Raw genomic sequence first — 20,716 nt, 5'->3', positions numbered from 1 at the left:
ATACCTAAGTTTTTAGAATGAAATAACTATTTTACAAGGAAAACTTTTCCCTGAGATAGTTAAATGTATAGTAAATATGTTAACATTTTTGTTTTGTCTGATTATTGTAAGTTAAAATTAGTATAGACGAAATGCCAGCTATACATTGAAGCATGTTAAAAAGAAGCAGGGAAAAAAGAACAAGAAACAGAAGTATTGTAACGCCTGGACGAGTTTTATTGCCAGTTCTCGTTCGTCGATTGAACTCGGTCAGTTTATGAAAACATAATGCTTAATCAGTAGGTTAAGTATCATACATTTTAAAATTTATTGTTTCTATTATTGATAAATCACTATATACTGATTATATTATATTTCAAAATTATAGAAAAATATTTATAAAGTTAACAAGTCACATTTTTATTATATATTTAATTCTAATTCTTATAATTTATATTATAGAAATACGATATAGATGAAATTATTTTTAAAAAAATACACATTTGCATCTACGATGTAAACAACATTTTAGATTCCATGATAATCAAAAGAATTAGATCTCTGACATAAATATATTTTATTGATCTTATTATTCTTCTTGTATTTGAAGCAATGAACTAGAGTGTGCATGAATCTCAATAGAGTTGGGAGAAAGTTAATGATTTTCAACGAGAATGTTGATTATCATCTATGATTTCTGCTGTAAATTTGCTACTTCCGATTGATTATCATCGATGTTATATATTTTCTTAGTTTTTCCTTTTTCTTATAGGCAGATAGAATCTAAATTTTCCCGTTTCAATATATTCCTATAATTCCTACTAGAGTATAGATTCAATTAATTTAATAATTAAACGTTCAAGACACGCAATTAATTAGAAAACAATTAATTATTTTAATTCAATTTTTCATTAGATACATGCAGTATTATTATATAATTTTAATTTTTTTATAAATTATAATAAATAAAAGAAAAATTTGTACAACAATAAATAATAATAATTAAATAGAAAAAATTATAAAAAGCAAAAAATTAAAGTTGAAGTAATATTTCGAATTTATCATTGCTTGATAAATAATTGTAAAATTTGATATCAGATTTAAAAAATTCAAAATGGCGAATCGTATATGGGGAGAAAATACATAAAAAAAAATTGACCCAATTGGTATGAAACTTATTACTTGGTGGTGAATCCAAATTTTCTGTCAAATTAAAGAACTCTAAATGATAAATCTAAAATATAGTAACAAAAAAAAGAATTTTTAATTGACCCAATTTTTAGGGTTCCGTTAAAAAAAAAACTCGAAATTTCGGAAAAAAGTGTGTCTCCCCTTAACTTTTACAATTTTGGAGCTAAGAATCTGAAACTTGGTACACATATTTAATTATATGTGTAGATTTCACGAAAAATATAGCTAACCCTTTTGAAATATTATATTTAAATATTTAAATTTAAATAATCGTGATCGGAACCTTAGGCAAGCGAGCGTAACTCGTACTAGACCAATTTTTTTGAAACATAATTTTTTGTATAAGAACGATTTTTTCACTATAGACTGTGAAGGGGTTAAAGAAAAATAAATGTTTATGTAAAATTCTACGAGATGAGGTAGAAACAATTTTTTTTAAATGGGACTCAAGTGATTAAGAAATGTTTGTGAATGAGGTGGAAAGTGTGATTGCGGTTGTTTTCAACGACAGGTATAATTTCATATCCACAGAGCAATCCTAAAGAATCTCATTCAATATACTACTGAAAATTAAGATCATGCAATCGTTGTTTTATAATATGTGATTAATTTACAGTGTTAATGAAGTCATTATAATGAAGTGCGGAAGCAAGTCTTTTTTACCATATATATGCAAATATATAATAAAATTGAAATTCTCTACCAGAATGGTGTAATTTATTATTTAATACTTATTTTAACAAGATTTTTAATTAACGATAAAAAAAATTTATCTCATAACTTTTTATTCTATTAAAAAATTTATTTATTATTATTATATATTTAAAATTCAACTAAAAACTTAGTTTCAGTCATTTTCAATGAAATTGAAAATCAAAATTAAGACAATAAATAAAATGATTAATATAAAAAATAATAATAAAATCAAAGAAACAAGAAATCAAAATTAGTAAGAGAAATAAACAAACTTTTTCTTCAAGACTGAATTATTGAAAATAAAATAACTAAATCTACTTTGTATATAAAACAATTTCTTATAATAAGTGTTATATTCACATCAGTGTACGCAAAAATTATCAGATATACATTTATAAAGACATTTTATGATTTGATCAAGATCGTATAATGACTGGCGCATTCCGTTTGTCGAAGTAATGATCTGTCAATTAAATTTCTTCCTGACAAGCCTTTTATCCATATCACCTTTCATCTTGAATTTATGAATTTAATTTTTATCATATTTCCAGATAATTATATAGTAGAATATTACATATCTTATTATTAGAATCAGATTACTTAATATTTTACGTTATTATTCTATCAGAAATATAATTAGTTCCATTCTAGAAAGCGCAATAAAGAGAGAGAAAGAAAGATTCACCTCAACGTGAACCCAGAATTCTCAGAAATCATGCACCTGTTGATTGAAACTATTCATATATATATATATATATATATATATATATGGGGCATTCTATGGGAAATTTTCATTGAAAATTTTTTTTTGTCCGAAACATTTTTTTCGAAATCTATATGAAAAATAAGGAAATACGTATTTTTTTATTTTTTTATTTGATGAAAATGAAGGAAGTTATGATTTTTTGAAGTTTAACGTCAACGAAGAAAGTGTGTTTTTGGAACATTTTTTAATCTATTGTACTAAGAAATTAAAAATTATATATGAAATTTGTTCATTTTTTCTCAAATTTTTCAAATATGTGCTCAAAAATAACGTACCTATAACAGAAGCAACAAAAAAGTTGAAATTAAACTTATAAAGTGAGTTTTCTCAAAGAAGGACACTTTCGATTTTTAATTTTTTTTTTTTGCATTACAATCTCTGATGATTGAAGAATTTTTTCCCCTATCTGCGAAAGTGGTATTTTTAGTTTTTAAATTACTATTTATAATTTTTTTAGTACGGCTTACAGAATTTAAGCATTTTTTCTACAAATATAACCTTTTTCCATTAAAATTCATTTGTTTTTTTTTAATTTTCATAAAAACATACTAAAAATCGTTGCGTCAAGCTTAAAAATTGTAAATATTAATTTTAAAACTAAAAGTACCACTTTAGCAGATAGGGGAAAAAATTCTTCAGTCATCAGAGATTGTAATGCAAAAAAAATCTGTTATAGATACGTTATTTTTGAGCACATATTTGAAAAATTTGAGAAAAAATGAAAAAATTTCATATATAGCATAATTTTTAATATCTTAGTACAATAGATTAAAAAATGTTTCAAAAACACACTTTCTTCGTTGACGTTAAATTTCAAAAAATCATAACTTCCTTCATTTTCATCAAATAAAAAAATGAAAAAATACGTATATCCTTATTTTTCATATAGATTTCGAAAAAAAATGTTTCGGACAAAAAAAACTTTTCAATGAAAATTTCCCATAGAATGCCCCATATATTGTACATATTTATTTGATTTTTTCGTATAATATATATATATATTGTCTGAATCAATAATCATTTTTTCGGATTTTTAAATTTTCTCAGATGATTGAACATTTAAATATTTACTTCACTTTTTCTTTACGCAGAGAAAAATGAAATTTACTAAACAAATTAATCGGATCACCTAAAATTAACTAGTTTTTAACATTAAATGTTTTTTTTTACTCTAACTACGATGAAAATAAGTTTCTGAAAATATTAGAACAAAAAAAACTTGTTTGTTAAAGTTATACATATAAACAATTAAAATTTTTAGCTATCTTAAATAAAAAAAAATTTTCTTAAGAAAAAGCTATTTTTTTGTTTTTTTGTCAGATTGATCTCGAGAAAAATTTTTTTTTTTTATTCAAGACAACTAAAAATTTCAATTACTTTTAACAAAACAAATTTTTTTGGTAGTAATATTTTTAGAAACTTATTTTTGATTACATTTAGAAGTAAAAAATATGATTTAACATTGAAAATTAATAACTTTTTAATTCTATGAAATTAAGGATTTATTTTGGTTTCTATTTTCAAAGAATTATAATTAGTGCATTTTATTCTTACAAGAATATATTATTCTCAAGGTAAGAATAATATCATAATTTTTAAAAAAATTTCTATTGAAAAATTGATTTTTATTTCTTTTTCATTATATATTTTTATAATTTTATATTATATATTTCAAACGTAGGAACAAAATACATGATTTTTGACGCCTAGAAGCAAATTAATTATAGGTTATGTTTTCGACAGTTTTACTTGAATTAATAGTTTATTTTTGTTTTTATAAAACTGAAATTAGTTTTTATTGAATATTTTGGATGTACTGAAGACCTAAATATCATTATTAAGTTCGTCCTCTTTCAAAAAAAATAAATAAATAAATAAAATGAAAAATTTAAAACTTTTTTGGCAGCCAGTGCGCGAGTGAAAATAAATAAAGATAAAAATTGCCAGAATCTTTAGGACTTGAAGACATGTTTCCTGGACGCAATTCGCAGCACTGGAAATATCTCATGGATGAAGAGAACAGTACAGTTAGGCGACCGAAAGAGAGGACGACGTGATAATGGAGTGAGACTAATAACACTACAGGGAAAGCAGCAGGATCTCATCCGCGAATCCAGGATGTAGGAATCCATGGGCGAATTTACAGTGAGCTAAAAACAAAGAGTAAAAGGTGAATAAAAGTGCATTACAATCTTAAGCATGTGCAATTTAATTCCAACAGTTGTTGTTTTTTTATAGCATTCTTATAAAGACACACCTTGCAATATATACATCTTATATTGAAGTATACAACCTATATGTATATTATAACTTGATGAATCTTCACTCTACCTGAAAACGATAGTAAGCGAGCCAGAAGAATAGGTATACATATTGTAAAAGGCGTGAATTCAAAATCACTCGAGCTTATTCAATCTTGATGAGAGCCTGATGATTCAAGAACACGCTTCGCGTAACGATACGTATCACATTTTGATTGTCTTCACCTTATACTTTTTTATTAAAGTTGTTGTCCTGCTTATTAAACCACGATATGGAGCATAATTTCTACATATATGTCTTTTGCTAATTAATTAACCTCATTTGTTTGTTTTGAGATGAAAAAAAGTGACAAATATAGCACATATATTTTAGGTTCATTTTATTTAAAAAAAAAAATAATAAGATTAAATGAATTTCATTTTAGTTAACTTAAATAATTAGATTTACTTATTTTGCATTATTTCTTACATTATATTGTTTATTACAATGTTTTCACTTGCACAGTTAAATAAAATATAAATTTATCGAGGGGGAATTTACTAGTTAAAAACGTGTACACTTGACTACCGGTATTACACCTCATATTACCCTTATTACTAAGTTATTACCCGTTATTACAGAGTATTACACATTATTACAGAGATATTACAGATTTTTTTGAGTTATTACAGCACCGTAATAACGCATTATTATACACGATATTACACGTTATTACACAAGTATTACAGGAAGAGTGTACACTTGACTACCTGAATAAATTTCCCCTCGAAATTTATATTAATAATACGATAACAATATAAATAATACGAATAATAATAAAAAATTAATCTAATAATTAATTATGTTAATTTTTTGATAATAATCATTTTTCCAGTTTTTTACAACTTTCATCGTTTGTACTATAATAATAATAATAATAATAATAATACGTTTATTGTAGACCAATTACAGTCCATTTTACAAAAAAAAATTAGTTTACATAATTGATATACAAAATTAATACATACAAAAATAAGGTATAAATACATCCCAACTTTCTACATAAATCCCCGTTTGTACTATAATACGTAACATTTACCTAATATCTGAATTTGTGAATCTGCGGTAACTTTGATTACACACTTTAATTATTATTAAACTCGTATTAAACTAAATATAACATACATTATAATAAATAGAATAATTACGTAACTATTTTTATTTTAAGCTACACTGAAAAAAAAATTATTTGATTCGAATAATCAGTTACTTGAATATTATGAAATAAATATATTAATTTGTATCAAATAATTATTATTTAAGTCAATTAAATGGTATTTGTTTTAAATACAGAAATTAGTGGTTCAAATAAAGTTTATATCTAATTCAAATAAAAATTATTTGATACAAGTAAATATTTATTTGATATTAGTTAAATAACCGATTATTTGAATTAAATACATTTTTTTCAGCGTATGATATGCTAGGGGAATATACTCTGAGTTGGACACTACTCAGGGTTGGACACTTCGCCTTTCTTAAAATAAGAACACTAGCGCCATCTATACACGGAAGTGGCGAAGCTTCTCGTAGTAAAACCTAACTATTTGTGCCATTACATTTTTGGAGGATCAAAAGTAGCGTCTGTTGTGACGTCGGTGCATTTGTAGGAACGAAAAAAGTTTTGTGAGCGATGTGATTAAACATAAAAAATGAATAAAGAAAACAAGAAATCGGCAAGGTAAGTTTATTGCATGTATTGTGGGGATCATGATTAAAGAAAAAATGAAGTGAAAAATCGAATTGCGAAACATGTCTGGTTATGGTTAGCACAATTTGAAAAAGTTACTTCTACTTAGGGTTGGACAGTTTATACACTCAGGGTTGGACACTTTGTTAATTATGAATTTGACACAATTTATAAATAAATATACAAATGAACATTGACGCATACACACAGCACATATTCTGCCAAAGATATTAGAAAATAATAATAACGTTAAAAATGAAAAAATGAACTTAAAATTCGTTTTCAGTAACGTTATAAATAATATTAATTGCTGTCAATTATAAATAACAATAATGTAAAAAAATAAACATAAAAAATGTTCTCCGTAACGTTATAAATATTTTTTTATTTTTGTACCCATAATTCGCATCGATTTTCACAAAGTGTCCAACCCTGAGTATAATGTTCAATCCTGACTAGATTTTCTTTTTAAAATGATCAGAACTTTTTTAATTTTAGACCAATCAATTTACGATCTTCAGCAAAAGTGTTCCCCTTTTGTACATCTTTCTAAGAATATAACTCAATTGACTAAAATTATTTTTTTAAAAAAGATTATAAACAAAGTTCAAAACAGGGTCCAACCCTGAGTATATTCTCCTATAAATAAAGGTAACTATTTTTGGATTCGATAAGACTTTGGATTTTTCTTTGATTTCAGATAATTGAAATTATAAAATTTTTTCAATATTGACTTATTGTACACGTAACATGAAATTCGTTGGTTAAAATATCTTATTACCTTCTTTGAAAAAATTTTATTTATTCTAAATTTAAGAATAAGTTTTAGATTCCATTAAGGTCAAATTTTTATATGTATTCCCAAAGAAAAGAAACACTTTTTACATAAAAAAAGGAAAACAATCAAAAATAATTAAAGGAAAAAACATTCCTAATTTAAGAAAGTTTTTCTTATTTTAGGTATATTTATATATATTTTATATATATATATTATCTGTTAACTATAAAAATAAAATGTAGACGATTTTATTGTTAACTTGGAGTAAAAGTTATATTCTTAAATTAAGAATATCAATTTTTTAAATGTTATTATTATAACTTATAATATAAATTGACCTTTCATTTATGTTCTTGGGATGCAAACATAAAACTTTTACATAGATAGACTTTGTAATAATTTGCATAAGAGTAGTAGCATGACCTTCCTACAGGAGTTTCATTAACTGTTCTTTAACAATAATTCATTTAAAGAACATTATTCTCAATCTTAAATATTTTACAAAGGAATAAATTATTTTTCAAAAATGCGTCTTAATATTTATTTTTAACTTATTGTTGTCTAAAAATTATCTACGTGTAAATAAATATAATACTCGTATAAGCACAGATTATTTTTATCTTGCGAAAATATGTATTAGCTTTTCTCAAGAAAACATTCTTTAATTTAAAATATTGTTTTTTGTACAGATGGAAAATTTAAAAAATAAATAAAACAATTTTTAGATATATTTTCTTCTATCTAATGACAAAGTTTTGCTTAAAAAAAAATGTAAAAAAACAAATTTTTACTATCGGTGACAAAATATTTATGTTGCAAGAATAGCTATTAGATTGACTTAAAACTTTGGTAAATTGTTGCCCTATTTGATTATAAAAAATCCCTACAATATTACGTTATGCAAAAAAAAAGAAAATTCTAGAAAGTAGTAGGGGTTAAAGTTTTGATATTTAAAGTGACAGTCATTTAAATTCTCTGTTTCATAATTGAATAGTATTTTCAAGTGTCGAACCAATTTATCAACGTTTTCTAATATTTTTACGAAAAAGTTAAAAAATTTTCCAATAAAATATGTAATAATAAAAGTGAGCCTTATTCTTCAAAAAGGGACATAACTTTCAAAAACAAATTTTCAAGAAAATAACTGATAATGATGCCATTGCGCGATGCATTAGGGGGTGCAATTATGTAATTTCATTTTGACTTCTACATCGACATTGACTTTCATAATGACTTTCACTTTGACTTTTATTTTGATTTTGACTTTCATTTTCACTTTCACATTCACTTTTATTTTCACTTTTACTGAAATACAAATTTTAATTGAATTTCAGAATAAAAATCAAAGTAAAAGCTAGTCAATTTCGATATGGAAGTCAAAATGAAATTACATAATTGCAACCTAGATTTGTCAAATTTAATATGGCGAAAGAATTTTCAAAAATTTAACAGATTAGCATGAAACTTGTTACTAAGGAGTTTTCGAGATCGCTGATTATGAATCTGGCATCAAATTTTGAAAATACAAAATGGCGGATGCAAAATGGCGGATTTTTCGTTAAAGTTTATCTTATTTACTTGAAACTCGTTGCTCGGGGTTTTTTTGCATCACTGATTATGAATTAGATATCGTTTTTCCAAAATTCAAAATGATATATCCAATATGGTGGAAGATTTTTTTTTTAAATTGAAGAGTTTCATTTGAAACCTGAAAGTAAAAAGTTTTCAGCGAATCTAATGAATTTAATTAATATTTAATGTTTCCCTTTTTGTAAATCAAGGCACATAATTTATATTTGAAAAATAAATAGAAAAAATTTGAAAATTATTTCATTCTTTGGACCAAACGAAATTCTTTCCATTTCTCGAACTTGTCTCGGACGATCGTTCAGCATCCGTTGAGTCGGCATCGTAAACGTTAACAACCTCACGAATAATATGAGAATAGGGAGTAATTCCTGGATTTTGACCAGCGAATGGTTGATATGGCACATGATGCTCGTGATAAGGATATTCGCCTTGTGCCGTTGTATCAAGCCCGTAACCATTGCCATAACTAAAGCCATTAAAATTTATCGGTGGTGATCCTGAGGGTCCAGAAAATATGGAATTCCATCCAAATAGACCAGTGAGTAATAATGCAATTTTCGTCAAAATAAAAGCTTTTTTCGTGATAAAAAGAAGTATTCCAAATACTAAAGGAATCAATGAGACCATATTGAACTTGAATCCCAAAAGAAATGGCAACAGAACGTGTTTCATCAATGTTCTACCTGGAAACATATTTAAGAGAAAGGTTATATAGTATTGCTGTATGCCAGAGACCTTGTTGTCAATGGCCTTGACCGTGCTGCCTTCTCTTGGGTAATTCTCACAGCACGTTCAAGTTTAATACCTTCGGTATTCCTTTCTATTTTCTAGGTGCATATCCTAGCTAAAAATCACAGGTATTCTTCTAATCATTTTTACCGATTCATTTTGAAATTAAGAAAAAAAATTTATAATATTATAGCAAAAAAAATGGATTTATTAGATAATAAATAATTACTAGAAAAATGGGAAACAAAATTAAATATTTTTTCCACTTGAATTTGTTTACAAGATCGTTTTTGAAAACCTTTTTTTTTTAATATTTTCCGTTTGTTTTTGAATATACGCAAAATTAATCAATTTAAATTAACTTCTTTGTTATATATTCAAAAAGAAGAAAATATTAAAAAAATTGTATGATATTTGAAAATAAAATAGATTTCTTCTCGTTTTGAAAGTATTTTCAAAGTATTTACTATCAAGTTTCCTACTGAGTAAAGAATTCTCTAGTTTCTCGTTAGATTGCGCTCAAATACAAATTCGTAGATTTTATAGAGTTGAATTTTCGAGTTTACGCAATTTTTTAAAAAAAATTCCTCTATTCCTTGGAATTCCTAACAAGCAACGGATATTTCAGAATATCTTATGGACGTCGTATCTGTATCCTGAAATTTGAATATCTCTTGGATGTTCTCATGATATCTATGAGGCAAAATTCCTGAAATGTCCGAACAAAAAATTAAAAGTTCTCGAATTTAATCCATACTTTTCTAAAATGTTGTTATTGTTGGTGAAAGTCTAAAAATCAATTATTATTGAATTTAATAAAATAGTTTTTGAATTACAACGTTTTTAATTTTTGACTTTTGAAAAAAAAAATTTTTTTCAATGTACAATATTTATAAGTAGAATGCATAAAAGTTAACATATATATAATGATTTTTAAAGCTTTTTTGACGGGCTACACGCTGTTAATAAAAATTTTTTTTTTTTAAATAACATTTGACCTTGAAATTCAAGGTCAAAATGTTAATTTACGTTTATCTCAAAATCGGATTTTTTAAAATTATTTTTAACTATCTCAATGGAAAGCTTGACTAATTTCCTACAAAACATGTAATTTTCAGAGTGGGATCTTTTAAAGTTTTTGAGATATTAATTAATTAATTAATTAATTAATGTTTATAACAAATGAAATATTTTACAAACGAATAAAGTTACCGTAATTCTGAAGTTAGTAATTGAAAGTTAACGTAATTCCGCATCCAACGAGCCCTATATGAAGTATTTTGGATAAGTAGATTGTTAATAAACAATTAGTTAACATTGCAATTGTTTATTAACAATCTACTTATCCAAAATACTTCATATAGGGCTCGTTGGATGCGGAATTACCTTAACTTTCAATTGGTAAATTTATATTTACGCTAACTTTATTTGTTTGTAAGATATTTCATTTTTTATTGTTATTTAACTGAAATTGAACAAAAATACTTCATATAGGGCTTTTGGATGCTTGTTGTTAGTAAAAAATAAAATATTTTACAAACAAATAAAGTTATGGTAATTCTGAACTTACCAATTGAAAGTTAAGCTAATTCCGCATCCAACGAGCCCTATATGAAGTATTTTGAATAAGTAGATTGTTAATAAACAATTGCAATGTTAACTAATTGTTTATTAACAATCTACTTATCCAAAATACTTCATATAGGGCTCGTTGGATGCGAAATTAGCTTAACTTTCAATTGGTAAGTTCAGAATTACGGTAACTTTATTCGTTTGTAAAATATTTCATTTGTTATAAACATTAATTAATTAATTAATTAATATCTCAAAAACTTTAAAAGATCCCACTCTGAAAATTACATGTTTTGTAGGAAATTAGTCAAGCTTTCCATTGAGATAGTTAAAAATAATTTTAAAAAATCCGATTTTGAGATATATGTAAATTAACATTTTGACCTTGAATTTCAAGGTCAAATGTTAATTTAAAAAAAAATTTTTTATTAACAGCGTGTAGCTCGTCAAAAAAGCTTTAAAAATCATTATATATATGTTAACTTTTATGCATTCTACTTATAAATATTGTACATTGAAAAAAAATTTTTTTTTCAAAAGCCAAAAATTAAAAACGTTGTAATTTAAAAACTATTTTATTAAATTCAATAATAATTGATTTTTAGACTTTCACCAACAATAACAACATTTTAGAAAAGTATGGATTAAATTAGAGAACTTTTAATTTTTTGTTCGGACATTTCAGGAATTTTGCCTCCTATGGATATCTCTGAAACATCCCATGGATATCCTACTTTTCGGTTATCCATAGGATATCCTGAATATCCGGATGCCGTTAGGGATAGAGTTTTAGAATGTTTTAATATTTCTTTTTTATGAAAAAATGTATTTTTTACATTTTTGAGAATAATTTTTTATTTGAAAATTTTATAGGTGGGTTGTATTTTATTTATATTGTTAGAATTAGAATATCAAAAATGGCATAAATTTTTTGATACTGTTAAATTTTATCAATGTAACAAATTTAAATGACGAACATAAAACTGAGTAAAAATAAATTAGCTAAATTAAAAAAGAAGTTAAAAAAAGAAGAATAAGAAATAAACGAAGAAATTATAAAAGAAGAAATAAAGAAATAGAAGACAAGTAAAAGCAGAAAAGAGTAAGAAAATTAAGTGAGAAAGAAATTATTAAAGAAATAAAACAGGAATGAAAAATAATAAAAGAAGAATGAAAATAATAAGAAAGAAGAAAAGAATATTAGTGAAGAATTAAAGTTAAAAAGGAAGAAGAAAATAAATTTAAGAGTTTATAAATAACACTTTCCAAAAATTGTAACAATTAGTACAACCAAAAATTAAATTTGAATGAATTAATTATTGTTTAATCAGAAATTCATCCTCGAGGCGTTTGAATGCTGTGCCCCGTTATAATTACGTAATCTTGTAGATAGTTTACGCTGATCCCTTCCTGTTATTTGTCACACTTCGATACTCCTCCATACTGACCTAATCATACTCAAAAGATACTCACTTATACATTAATTCACTATATTTTATATTAATTTTCACTGAATTGCATCAATATTTATTGATGAAATTTAGTAATAAACAAATTTCATTAGCAAAATTTAAAGAATAAAATCAACTAGTTTTAAGATTTATAGTTATATATGGTACATAAAAAATTTCTGGTACCTTGCCCAAAATAAATTGAGGTCAAACAACAGGAATGTAAGAAATTACCTAAAAATTTGAAAAACATCTGCTTTCTAAAACCAGCTGCTCCATTGTCCATTATTTCTGTTTTACAAATAGTTTAGATTTTTTATTTATTTATTATTTATTATTAACAATTTTCTTGTAACTGTCAAAAAAAATTATTTTATATTCAATTAAGATAATTTTTGTTTCTTATACTTTATAACGACTAGAGATTAAATGCTTTTAAAGTGAAAGTCACAATAGTTGTAAATTTTATTGTTGCTAACGAAAGTGGCTCATTCTTAAATTAAATTTGAGGATAATATGCATTTGTTAATTCTTAATTTTCATATATGTACATGGAGAAAAATGGGATTGTTGTGCACATAATTTTTGGATTGTTGTCAGTAGATTTGTTTATGTTACAATTAGAAATGTTAATATTACAATTCGGATTGTTGTCAATACAAATGTATGTTGTTTTAACAACAATACGAATTTTTTGTTGTCAGTTTTGTTCAGTTTGCAATGCCGTACAGTTACAGAAGCAAACTCTCTGTCGATTGCTGATGGAACAATCCGGATTTGTTCAGCTGACAAGTTTATTGTTCCATGTCACGTGGTCATATTGAATTCTCGCAAACTGGCGTGCAGATCGTCGCGTTGTTTCCTTCTGGCACATGTGCCACTTTTGCTTTTATTATTAGTTTATTTTAGAAAAAATAACAATGTGCTATTAAATAATGAATCCGGTTAAAGTGAGAAATCTATTGCAAGTGTAGTGGATGGATGAAGAGACAATTTTTATCGTTTATCAGTAAGTTATACACGGTTACTATTGAACATAACCTTACCTTAAAGAATACAAAATGTATATTAAATATTATTTAACAACAAATTTCAACTCAAAATAATTTTTTGGTTTCAGGTCAAAGAATTTGATTCAGAAGCTGCATGTTCCACAGATTTTAATGCAAATGAAACTGGTAATATGACCTACGGAAATCTGCTATCGATTATTGTAGAAGGCGAAAAAACTGATCAAATTGTATTAGGGAGATCAAAGCTTTGTTAATACAACAAATTGTATTGCCGATTTAACAATTTAGTTTTGTTATTTCAACTGTTCCATAACAATTTTCTTTGTTCATCAAACAATTTTGTTTTTTCACCGAATAATCCGAATAGTTTTAATAACAATCCCATTTGAACAATTTTTTTTGTCCCAAAAACAAGTAGGACTTCTGGTTCTATATTGACAATCCGGAATTGTTGTGTGGACTTAATTTTAAGTAACCACAACAATTCCTCTTTCTCCATGTATGTATCCTTATAATAATAAAAGAAATAATAATAATAAGTAGAAAAACAAGAATAATACTCTCTAAATCTGAATTAGTAAAAATCTTCACTAATTTGAATTAGTGACTCACTTTTTACTTTAGAATTATTTCAATTTTACTAATTGTTAGTAAAAGTTAATAATAATAGAGCGTGTAGAACTGGGATGCTCAATTAGTAAAATTTTACTAATTAAGAAGCAAAAAGTGAGTCCCTAATTCAAATTAGTAAACATTTTTACTAATTCATATTTAGAGAGTATATGAAATAATTAATAATAGTCACTAATTACCTAATTTTAACTATCTTCTCGTTGTTATTAATATAATTACTATGTATGATAATAATTCCAAATTTTAAATAATGTAAATTAAACTCTTTAATAATATTTTATTTACTCGTACTTTAAAGTAGGTTAACTATCTCCCATTATAATCGTTTTATAAGCTTCTAAAGTCTTGTAAGCATATAATTTTGGAGTGCAAATTTCGCACAAGGTGCAATTAAAAGATTTGATTGGTAAATGAATATCAGACTGTATGATGACTATCTCTTAATTATTACCTTTCGAACCTTTATATTAAAACAAGATATGTTTATGACATGAAAAATCTTATACAACCATTTAAAAAAAAATGAAAAGAATAATTTTTATCGAAAACTTATTTTTATTTCTCAATGAGATTATATATATATATATTACTGATTCAATTAACTTAAATTTCTTTAAGAAATATTAATCAAAATATGCTAATTCATAACAAAAAGTCCACTAATAGTCATTTCTAACGGTCAACTTTTCATTCTCAAAGCACAACGTATATAATACTCGTAAAACGCCAAGCGCTACAACATTCTCACTTTAAATATTATACTCGCGTCTGAACTGTGTACCATAAAACAATTTTATTGCAAAATACAAAAGACATAAACTTAGAAACTCACTTAAAGAGGTTCATAATTTGTCAAAAATATTGTTAACTTGTCGAAAAACGTTAGTAAAAGATGAACAATTGCTCACTAATGAAATATTTAAAGTATCAGAAATGAAATATATTGTTCTAAACAAAAAGTTTTTTAATGTTTCTTTTTAAAGTAGTATTATTGTTAGACAAAAATGAACCAATTCTTTTTTGTGTCAGACTAATATTTTGTCTTTGTAGAATCAATAGTTTTTTTTTTTTAAATTAATTAAAATCCCAATTATTGAGCAACTCACCATTTCCCGCTTGTCTATTGTTTAATTTAGAAACTCGTTCATCCAATATAAATTCGAGAATTCCATTTGCGTTTAAAGTAGGTCCAACACGCATCTGTAGGCCTGGATACCAATTTCCCAAATCCCATCGAAAATTTCTACGCTCTATTAGTCGAGAAGCTGCCTCTACAACATTTCCAAAGTCTTTTGGATCATAATCCAGGTCAAGAAGATCGCGAGCCTGACCTTCGATCCTTTGAAATCGCATATCTCCAAAATCGAGATCATCCTTCTCATTTAATGTCTGAAGTGAACTCAAAGCACCACGATTTATACATTCCATGGTACCGTACATTTTTTTCGATAAACAAATTCCTACAGCCTCATTAAAACTAGTCGATTCATCAGCATCAATTTCCGGTCCTGATTTCGATTCTATTATTACTGCCAATACCGCCGTTAACATTAGCAATAAGCAAAGATTTCTTATTTGACTCTTCATTTCTCTGCGAAAATGTTTTTTTTTTTTTTAAGTAAATGGCTCGAAAAAAGATTATCAGATTTGAAGTTGTTTAGGTGAAAATTTATTGAGGATTAAAGAATGTTTTAGGGGAATTGCTGATCAGTTTTAAAGTTTATTTGTACTTTTGAGTTTTTCAGGTGAATAGTTGCTAAATTAAAAATTTATTTTTAACAAATAGTTGATCCGTTTTAAAATTGTTTAGCTTTCAGGTTGCTTTTGTAACTACTTGGTCAATTTCAAAGTTACTCAGATTTAACTTGTTCGGGCGAAAATTTGATATAAGCAATTCCTCTACTATCAAATTGCTTTTAAATTCTACTATAAGCTTCTTAAACTATTTAGTTTCAGTGTTGTCTAAGTAAAATTTTCCACAATTTCAAAGTTATATTCACGAACAATTTAATTCAAAATTGATTAAATAAAAAGCTGATTAGCTTTTGTTAAAGAATGTCAAAAAATTTGATCACTTAAAATCTGATTAGTTGAAATATGATCCAATCGAAAAATCCGTTAAGCTAAAAATTTATTTAAAGAACTATTCACACAAAAAAACATTCCAAATAAAAAAAATCACTGATTTGGAAAATTTCTGCAAATTTTTACATTCTGCTAATCAACTTCAAATACAATGATGATTTATCAATTTGAATCATTAAAAGTCTAATAATTAATTTTTTTCTATATTTAAAAAAGAAAACGAACTTCAAACTAACACACAAATTTCAACGAGATCTCAAACAAAACTACTGAATATTCCAAAGTGAACACCCACCTTTATAAGTTTAGGAACGTTCACCCACACATGCAGTGAAACAATCGGTTTCACTTGAGAAACAAACAAGAAGCGAAAGTTATACTCCTCCAAAGTTCTTTTTATTATTGTCTGATCTGAAACGCTTGATGGTCCCAAGTAAGTGACTTCCGCTTGTAAATGTGATGATGAATTCTGACAAATGTCATGAAAGAGTATTATACTATCAAATATATATATATACTCTAAAAGTCAACCAAGCAAATCAGGTTTTATGTATTTAAAAAAAGAACATGTTTATAAAATAATTATATTTATTTATAAATAACATAAGTTACATGGTGAATCGACATTGTCGAAATAAATAATCATTGGATAAGTCTGTGAGCAATTCTGACTAAGAATTATTCAGGATAATTTGATTCACACATGGATTGACACAATCCATGGAGAAATCTATCCCGATAATTCCGAAGGGATGCTGCACGAATGATTTGATATGAGTCGCGACCAGTTCAGTCTGATCTTTCAAACCACGAAGTCTCTTTGTGTCGAAAATAAATAAGCCTTAAACGTAATCTAAATATATGTGTACAGTCTCTGTCATAATGCCAACATTGGAAACACTGTCCATTTATTCTGTCGTCATGATCATTATCTGTCGTCATAATATTTTGTCAAAAATCGTCAAAAAAAAAAAAAAAATGAACTGTTTAATATATCTTTGATCCTCAAGATCTAATCTCGTTTATCCTCAGAATCAAAGATTCATATCACAAGAGATCAACTCTTGTTGAAAATTGGTCAATAATTGAAACAAAATTTGATCGATCATCAAGATTCAATCAATTGTCATGATCAGTTTGTTGTAGTCGTCGATGTTGTGTCTGTATCACTGTCACTGTCTAAAAATAAATCAGTCCCTGAGTCGAGAGCTTCATTGTGTATGAAGACATTTATCATTAGCCCTGGTCACGACACTTTCGATGATCCGTCGACTGCCTCAAGTGTTAAGGCAGTGCGAGGATGAAATGGTGAAATGATAATGACTAAATTTAATTGGTTGGCTGATAAGCGTTGTAAGCAAGATCCGAAGCCTGCTCCCATGAGTTCGCTGATCTTCCCCATCCATGTTCGTGATGTTCCTCGTGATGTGGAACTTCGTATGTTTGATGTTTGGCGCCCATGAGTTTCTGTAGACCCAAGATTGCGCTGATGACGAGTGCAATTTTGCCAAAGACAAGTGCTTTCAGTGCGAGGAAAGCAAGTACTCCAATTGCAATGGGGATCAAAGCGGCGAACTTCAATTTCAAGAGCAAGAGAAGAGGGATCAAAGATTTGACAATCTTCTTCTTTTTGCCACGACCTGAATGAAGAGGAAAATTTCGTTAATTGTTGCATGAAATATCAGTTAATAAAGATCACGTGGTTTGTAATAATTATTAAAAAGGAAAATTAAAGAAAAAGAAAGAAATTGCAAACATTTCACATACCTTCTTCGAGGGACCGGGAGGACTCATCACCGAGGTTGAGTTCAACAGTGTGGGTGCTGAGGAACTTGGCAGTTCTGTCGAAAAGAGCCTTATCAACTGCAGCTTCTCTGGCCTCAATTTCAGTGGGCAAAGATGATTCAATTTCGTTCAATGATCTTCCATAGTCAGCGCGACTGTAAAAAAAAAAGATCAAAATTACTATCCTCAGCTTTCTCCAAGAGAAGAAATCTTATCATCATCATCAATTATTATCTCATTCAACTTTCTCCCTCATCATTCACTCTTGATTTCAAAAATAGTAAACCATGAATGAAAAATGAAATAGGATTTAATACAGGAACCAATCAGGCAGAAATAAAATTTAAAAAAGGAATTAAAAAAAATAGTGAATCATAATTAAAAGGAATAGAATAAAAAAAAAAAGTTTTGAGATTGGAATAAAAACGAAGAAATGAAAAAAAAATTGATCCAGATCACACAGTCAAGGCGAAAGGAAGACTCCGAATCGTAATAATCCTCTTATTCACCTGATTGCACGTGACGCAATCGCACTGAGATTCACTTTCGCGCAAGTATATATATATATATATATATGTATATACAAATCACAATCGCGTGTCGTTTTCATTTTTTTTACCCTTACCTATTTTTGGCTTCATCAGTTTGAACAATTTTGAGATCATCAGTAATGTCAAATTCCGCGGAACGTGCAGCTCTGTCGACAAAATTAAGTGCCTTAAGTTTAAGGCACACGGCCATGTCATTTTCATCGGCACATGATGAATAAACATCAATAGCTTCCTCAAAAAGGGAACGCTGTTGAACCTCTTGTGAGGCTGGGGCCGCAAATGTAGCCGCGGCTAATGAAAGAACCACCACGAATTTCATCATTTTTGCACTTAATTACCACCAAAAAAATTTATCTCGCACTGTTAATTTGTTTATGGCACGTATTAGCACCCACCGATACTTAAATATCCAAGGCAGATTTTTTTTTCTTAAACTGCTTGAACGACGACGATCGTATCGACACTGGCCGAAAGAATCACGATGCTGCCTTTTATCCTCGACGCGAAAGGGGTCCGCGTACGTTTTTGAAATTTTGATGGCCCCCACTCCAACCTATTGGTTCTTAAGTGCCGTTCGTCGTCTGTCGTATACGCTTGACCATCCGCCCATCCATCCGTATGTATTGCCTTTAGCCTATAGTCTTTCGTGTGTACATAAGAAAGACGACGACGGGTGTTGGCCCATTCGAGAAGCTGCAAATGTATGTGATTATTGTTTGTATGTGTATGTGTGTGTGTGTGTGTGTGTGTGTGTGTGTCACTCGTTCACAAGTCAATATGTGAATCAGTCAATGTGCGTATATCAATTGGTGTGTATTAGTGTTTAAACGCTTTCACACAATTAAAAAAGAAACACATATATGTATTGAACACTGTTTCTTTGTGTGTTCGAAGATTGGAGAGAGGTATCGGTCAAAGGCACCGAATTCATCTCGTTGGCTTAGGAATACCGGGACCCTCCCCTTTGAGAGGTGCCTTTCCCCGAAATAAGGGCCTCATATGTGTATGTCCACCAATGCCTTATCCCCAATTTCTTATAACTTCCCACGATTTCATCATCCAAATATTGAGTTTTGTCACTTGGAGAGATATTATTAGATTCTCACGACACCAAATTCAGTTTCTCCACTTAAATCTAGCAATTTATTGTTACTCTCGGAATTCCTTACTTGTGTAATGGGACATAAGTCCTCAATTTTTTTTTTCTTCCCCCCTTTTTCGAATGATTCCAACTGCAATCTGTGTTGACCTATTTCCTTTTCATTTAAAACATTTTTTAATTTTTTAATTATTTTTCCAATTTTTTTAAAATTTTAATCTATTTTATTTATTATTACTTTTTTATATTAACTTTTTGTTTACTTTTCTTGTTAAAACCGAATTTTGGAATTCCAAAATTTAACGGTTTTTAAGACAAAAAGCAAAATTTCCAAATATTGCTGATTTTTTTTTTTTAATAAAAAGTCATAATAAAAAAAAATCGTGATCGAAAAAGAGGAGAATGAAGAAAAATCATTAATAGAGAAAAAAAAATAATTGCAGTCTTTTCGTATTGTTAGTAAAAAAATTCCAAGTTTCGAATTTATCAACATTCGTCAAATTATTATTGACAACTAGAATTTAGAGTAAACCATTACATACTGATAAACCCTTTTGAATTTCAATGTTAATTTATTTTAATTTAAATTTAAAAATTGAGAAAAATAATTTTCTTAAATTTAAAAAATTTGACATTTGACATGTAAATGATAATAATGTCAGAGAGGAATTTGTCTCCACCCATTTTCTATACAGTTATCGTTTATTTCATTGACATCGATGGCAAATCTTCGCAAGTTTTATCACTCCAAGAAATCCTGTTTTGCTGAATGGGACGAATTTAATTCATGACGAAAACGGTGAAATT

General features: G+C 27.2%; 2 protein-coding genes across 2 annotated transcripts; both read right to left on the bottom strand.

Moving 5' to 3' along the window:
- Window positions 1-8,110: 8,110 nt before the first annotated feature.
- Window positions 8,111-15,976, bottom strand: LOC127287029 (uncharacterized). Its single transcript, XM_051313727.1, has 2 exons — window positions 15,496-15,976; window positions 8,111-9,674 (listed from the first exon to the last, which is right to left on the bottom strand). Exons 1-2 carry the CDS (start codon window positions 15,974-15,976, stop codon window positions 9,232-9,234), a joined length of 924 nt encoding a protein of 307 aa, XP_051169684.1. The 3' UTR covers window positions 8,111-9,231.
- Window positions 15,977-17,044: 1,068 nt separating this feature from the next.
- Window positions 17,045-19,288, bottom strand: LOC127287065 (uncharacterized). The gene is made up of 3 exons (XM_051313788.1): window positions 18,885-19,288; window positions 18,242-18,414; window positions 17,045-18,114 (listed from the first exon to the last, which is right to left on the bottom strand). The coding sequence occupies exons 1-3, from the start codon at window positions 19,130-19,132 to the stop codon at window positions 17,804-17,806; spliced, it is 732 nt and encodes a 243-aa protein (XP_051169745.1). The 5' UTR covers window positions 19,133-19,288; the 3' UTR covers window positions 17,045-17,803.
- Between the last annotated feature and the right edge of the window lie 1,428 nt (window positions 19,289-20,716).

Source organism: Leptopilina boulardi, unplaced genomic scaffold (assembly GCF_019393585.1).
Source record: "Leptopilina boulardi isolate dan_hultmark-lab unplaced genomic scaffold, ZJU_Lbou_2.1 LbouV2_367, whole genome shotgun sequence".
NCBI classification, from domain to species: Eukaryota; Metazoa; Arthropoda; class Insecta; order Hymenoptera; family Figitidae; genus Leptopilina; species Leptopilina boulardi.
This window is presented reverse-complemented; position numbering and strand designations above follow the sequence as displayed.

Excerpts from the sequence above, each read along its gene's own strand:
- LOC127287029 (XM_051313727.1), bottom strand. The coding sequence starts at position 15,976 with ATGAAGAGTCAAATAAGAAATCTTTGCTTATTGCTAATGTTAACGGCG. Across the intron at positions 9,675-15,495 it reads CAATAGACAAGCGGGAAATG|GTAGAACATTGATGAAACAC; the intron begins GTGAGTTGCTCA and ends ATATGTTTCCAG.
- LOC127287065 (XM_051313788.1), bottom strand. The coding sequence starts at position 19,132 with ATGATGAAATTCGTGGTGGTTCTTTCATTAGCCGCGGCTACATTTGCG. Across the intron at positions 18,415-18,884 it reads ACTGATGAAGCCAAAAATAG|TCGCGCTGACTATGGAAGAT; the intron begins GTAAGGGTAAAA and ends TTTTTTTTACAG. Across the intron at positions 18,115-18,241 it reads CTCCCGGTCCCTCGAAGAAG|GTCGTGGCAAAAAGAAGAAG; the intron begins GTATGTGAAATG and ends CTCTTCATTCAG.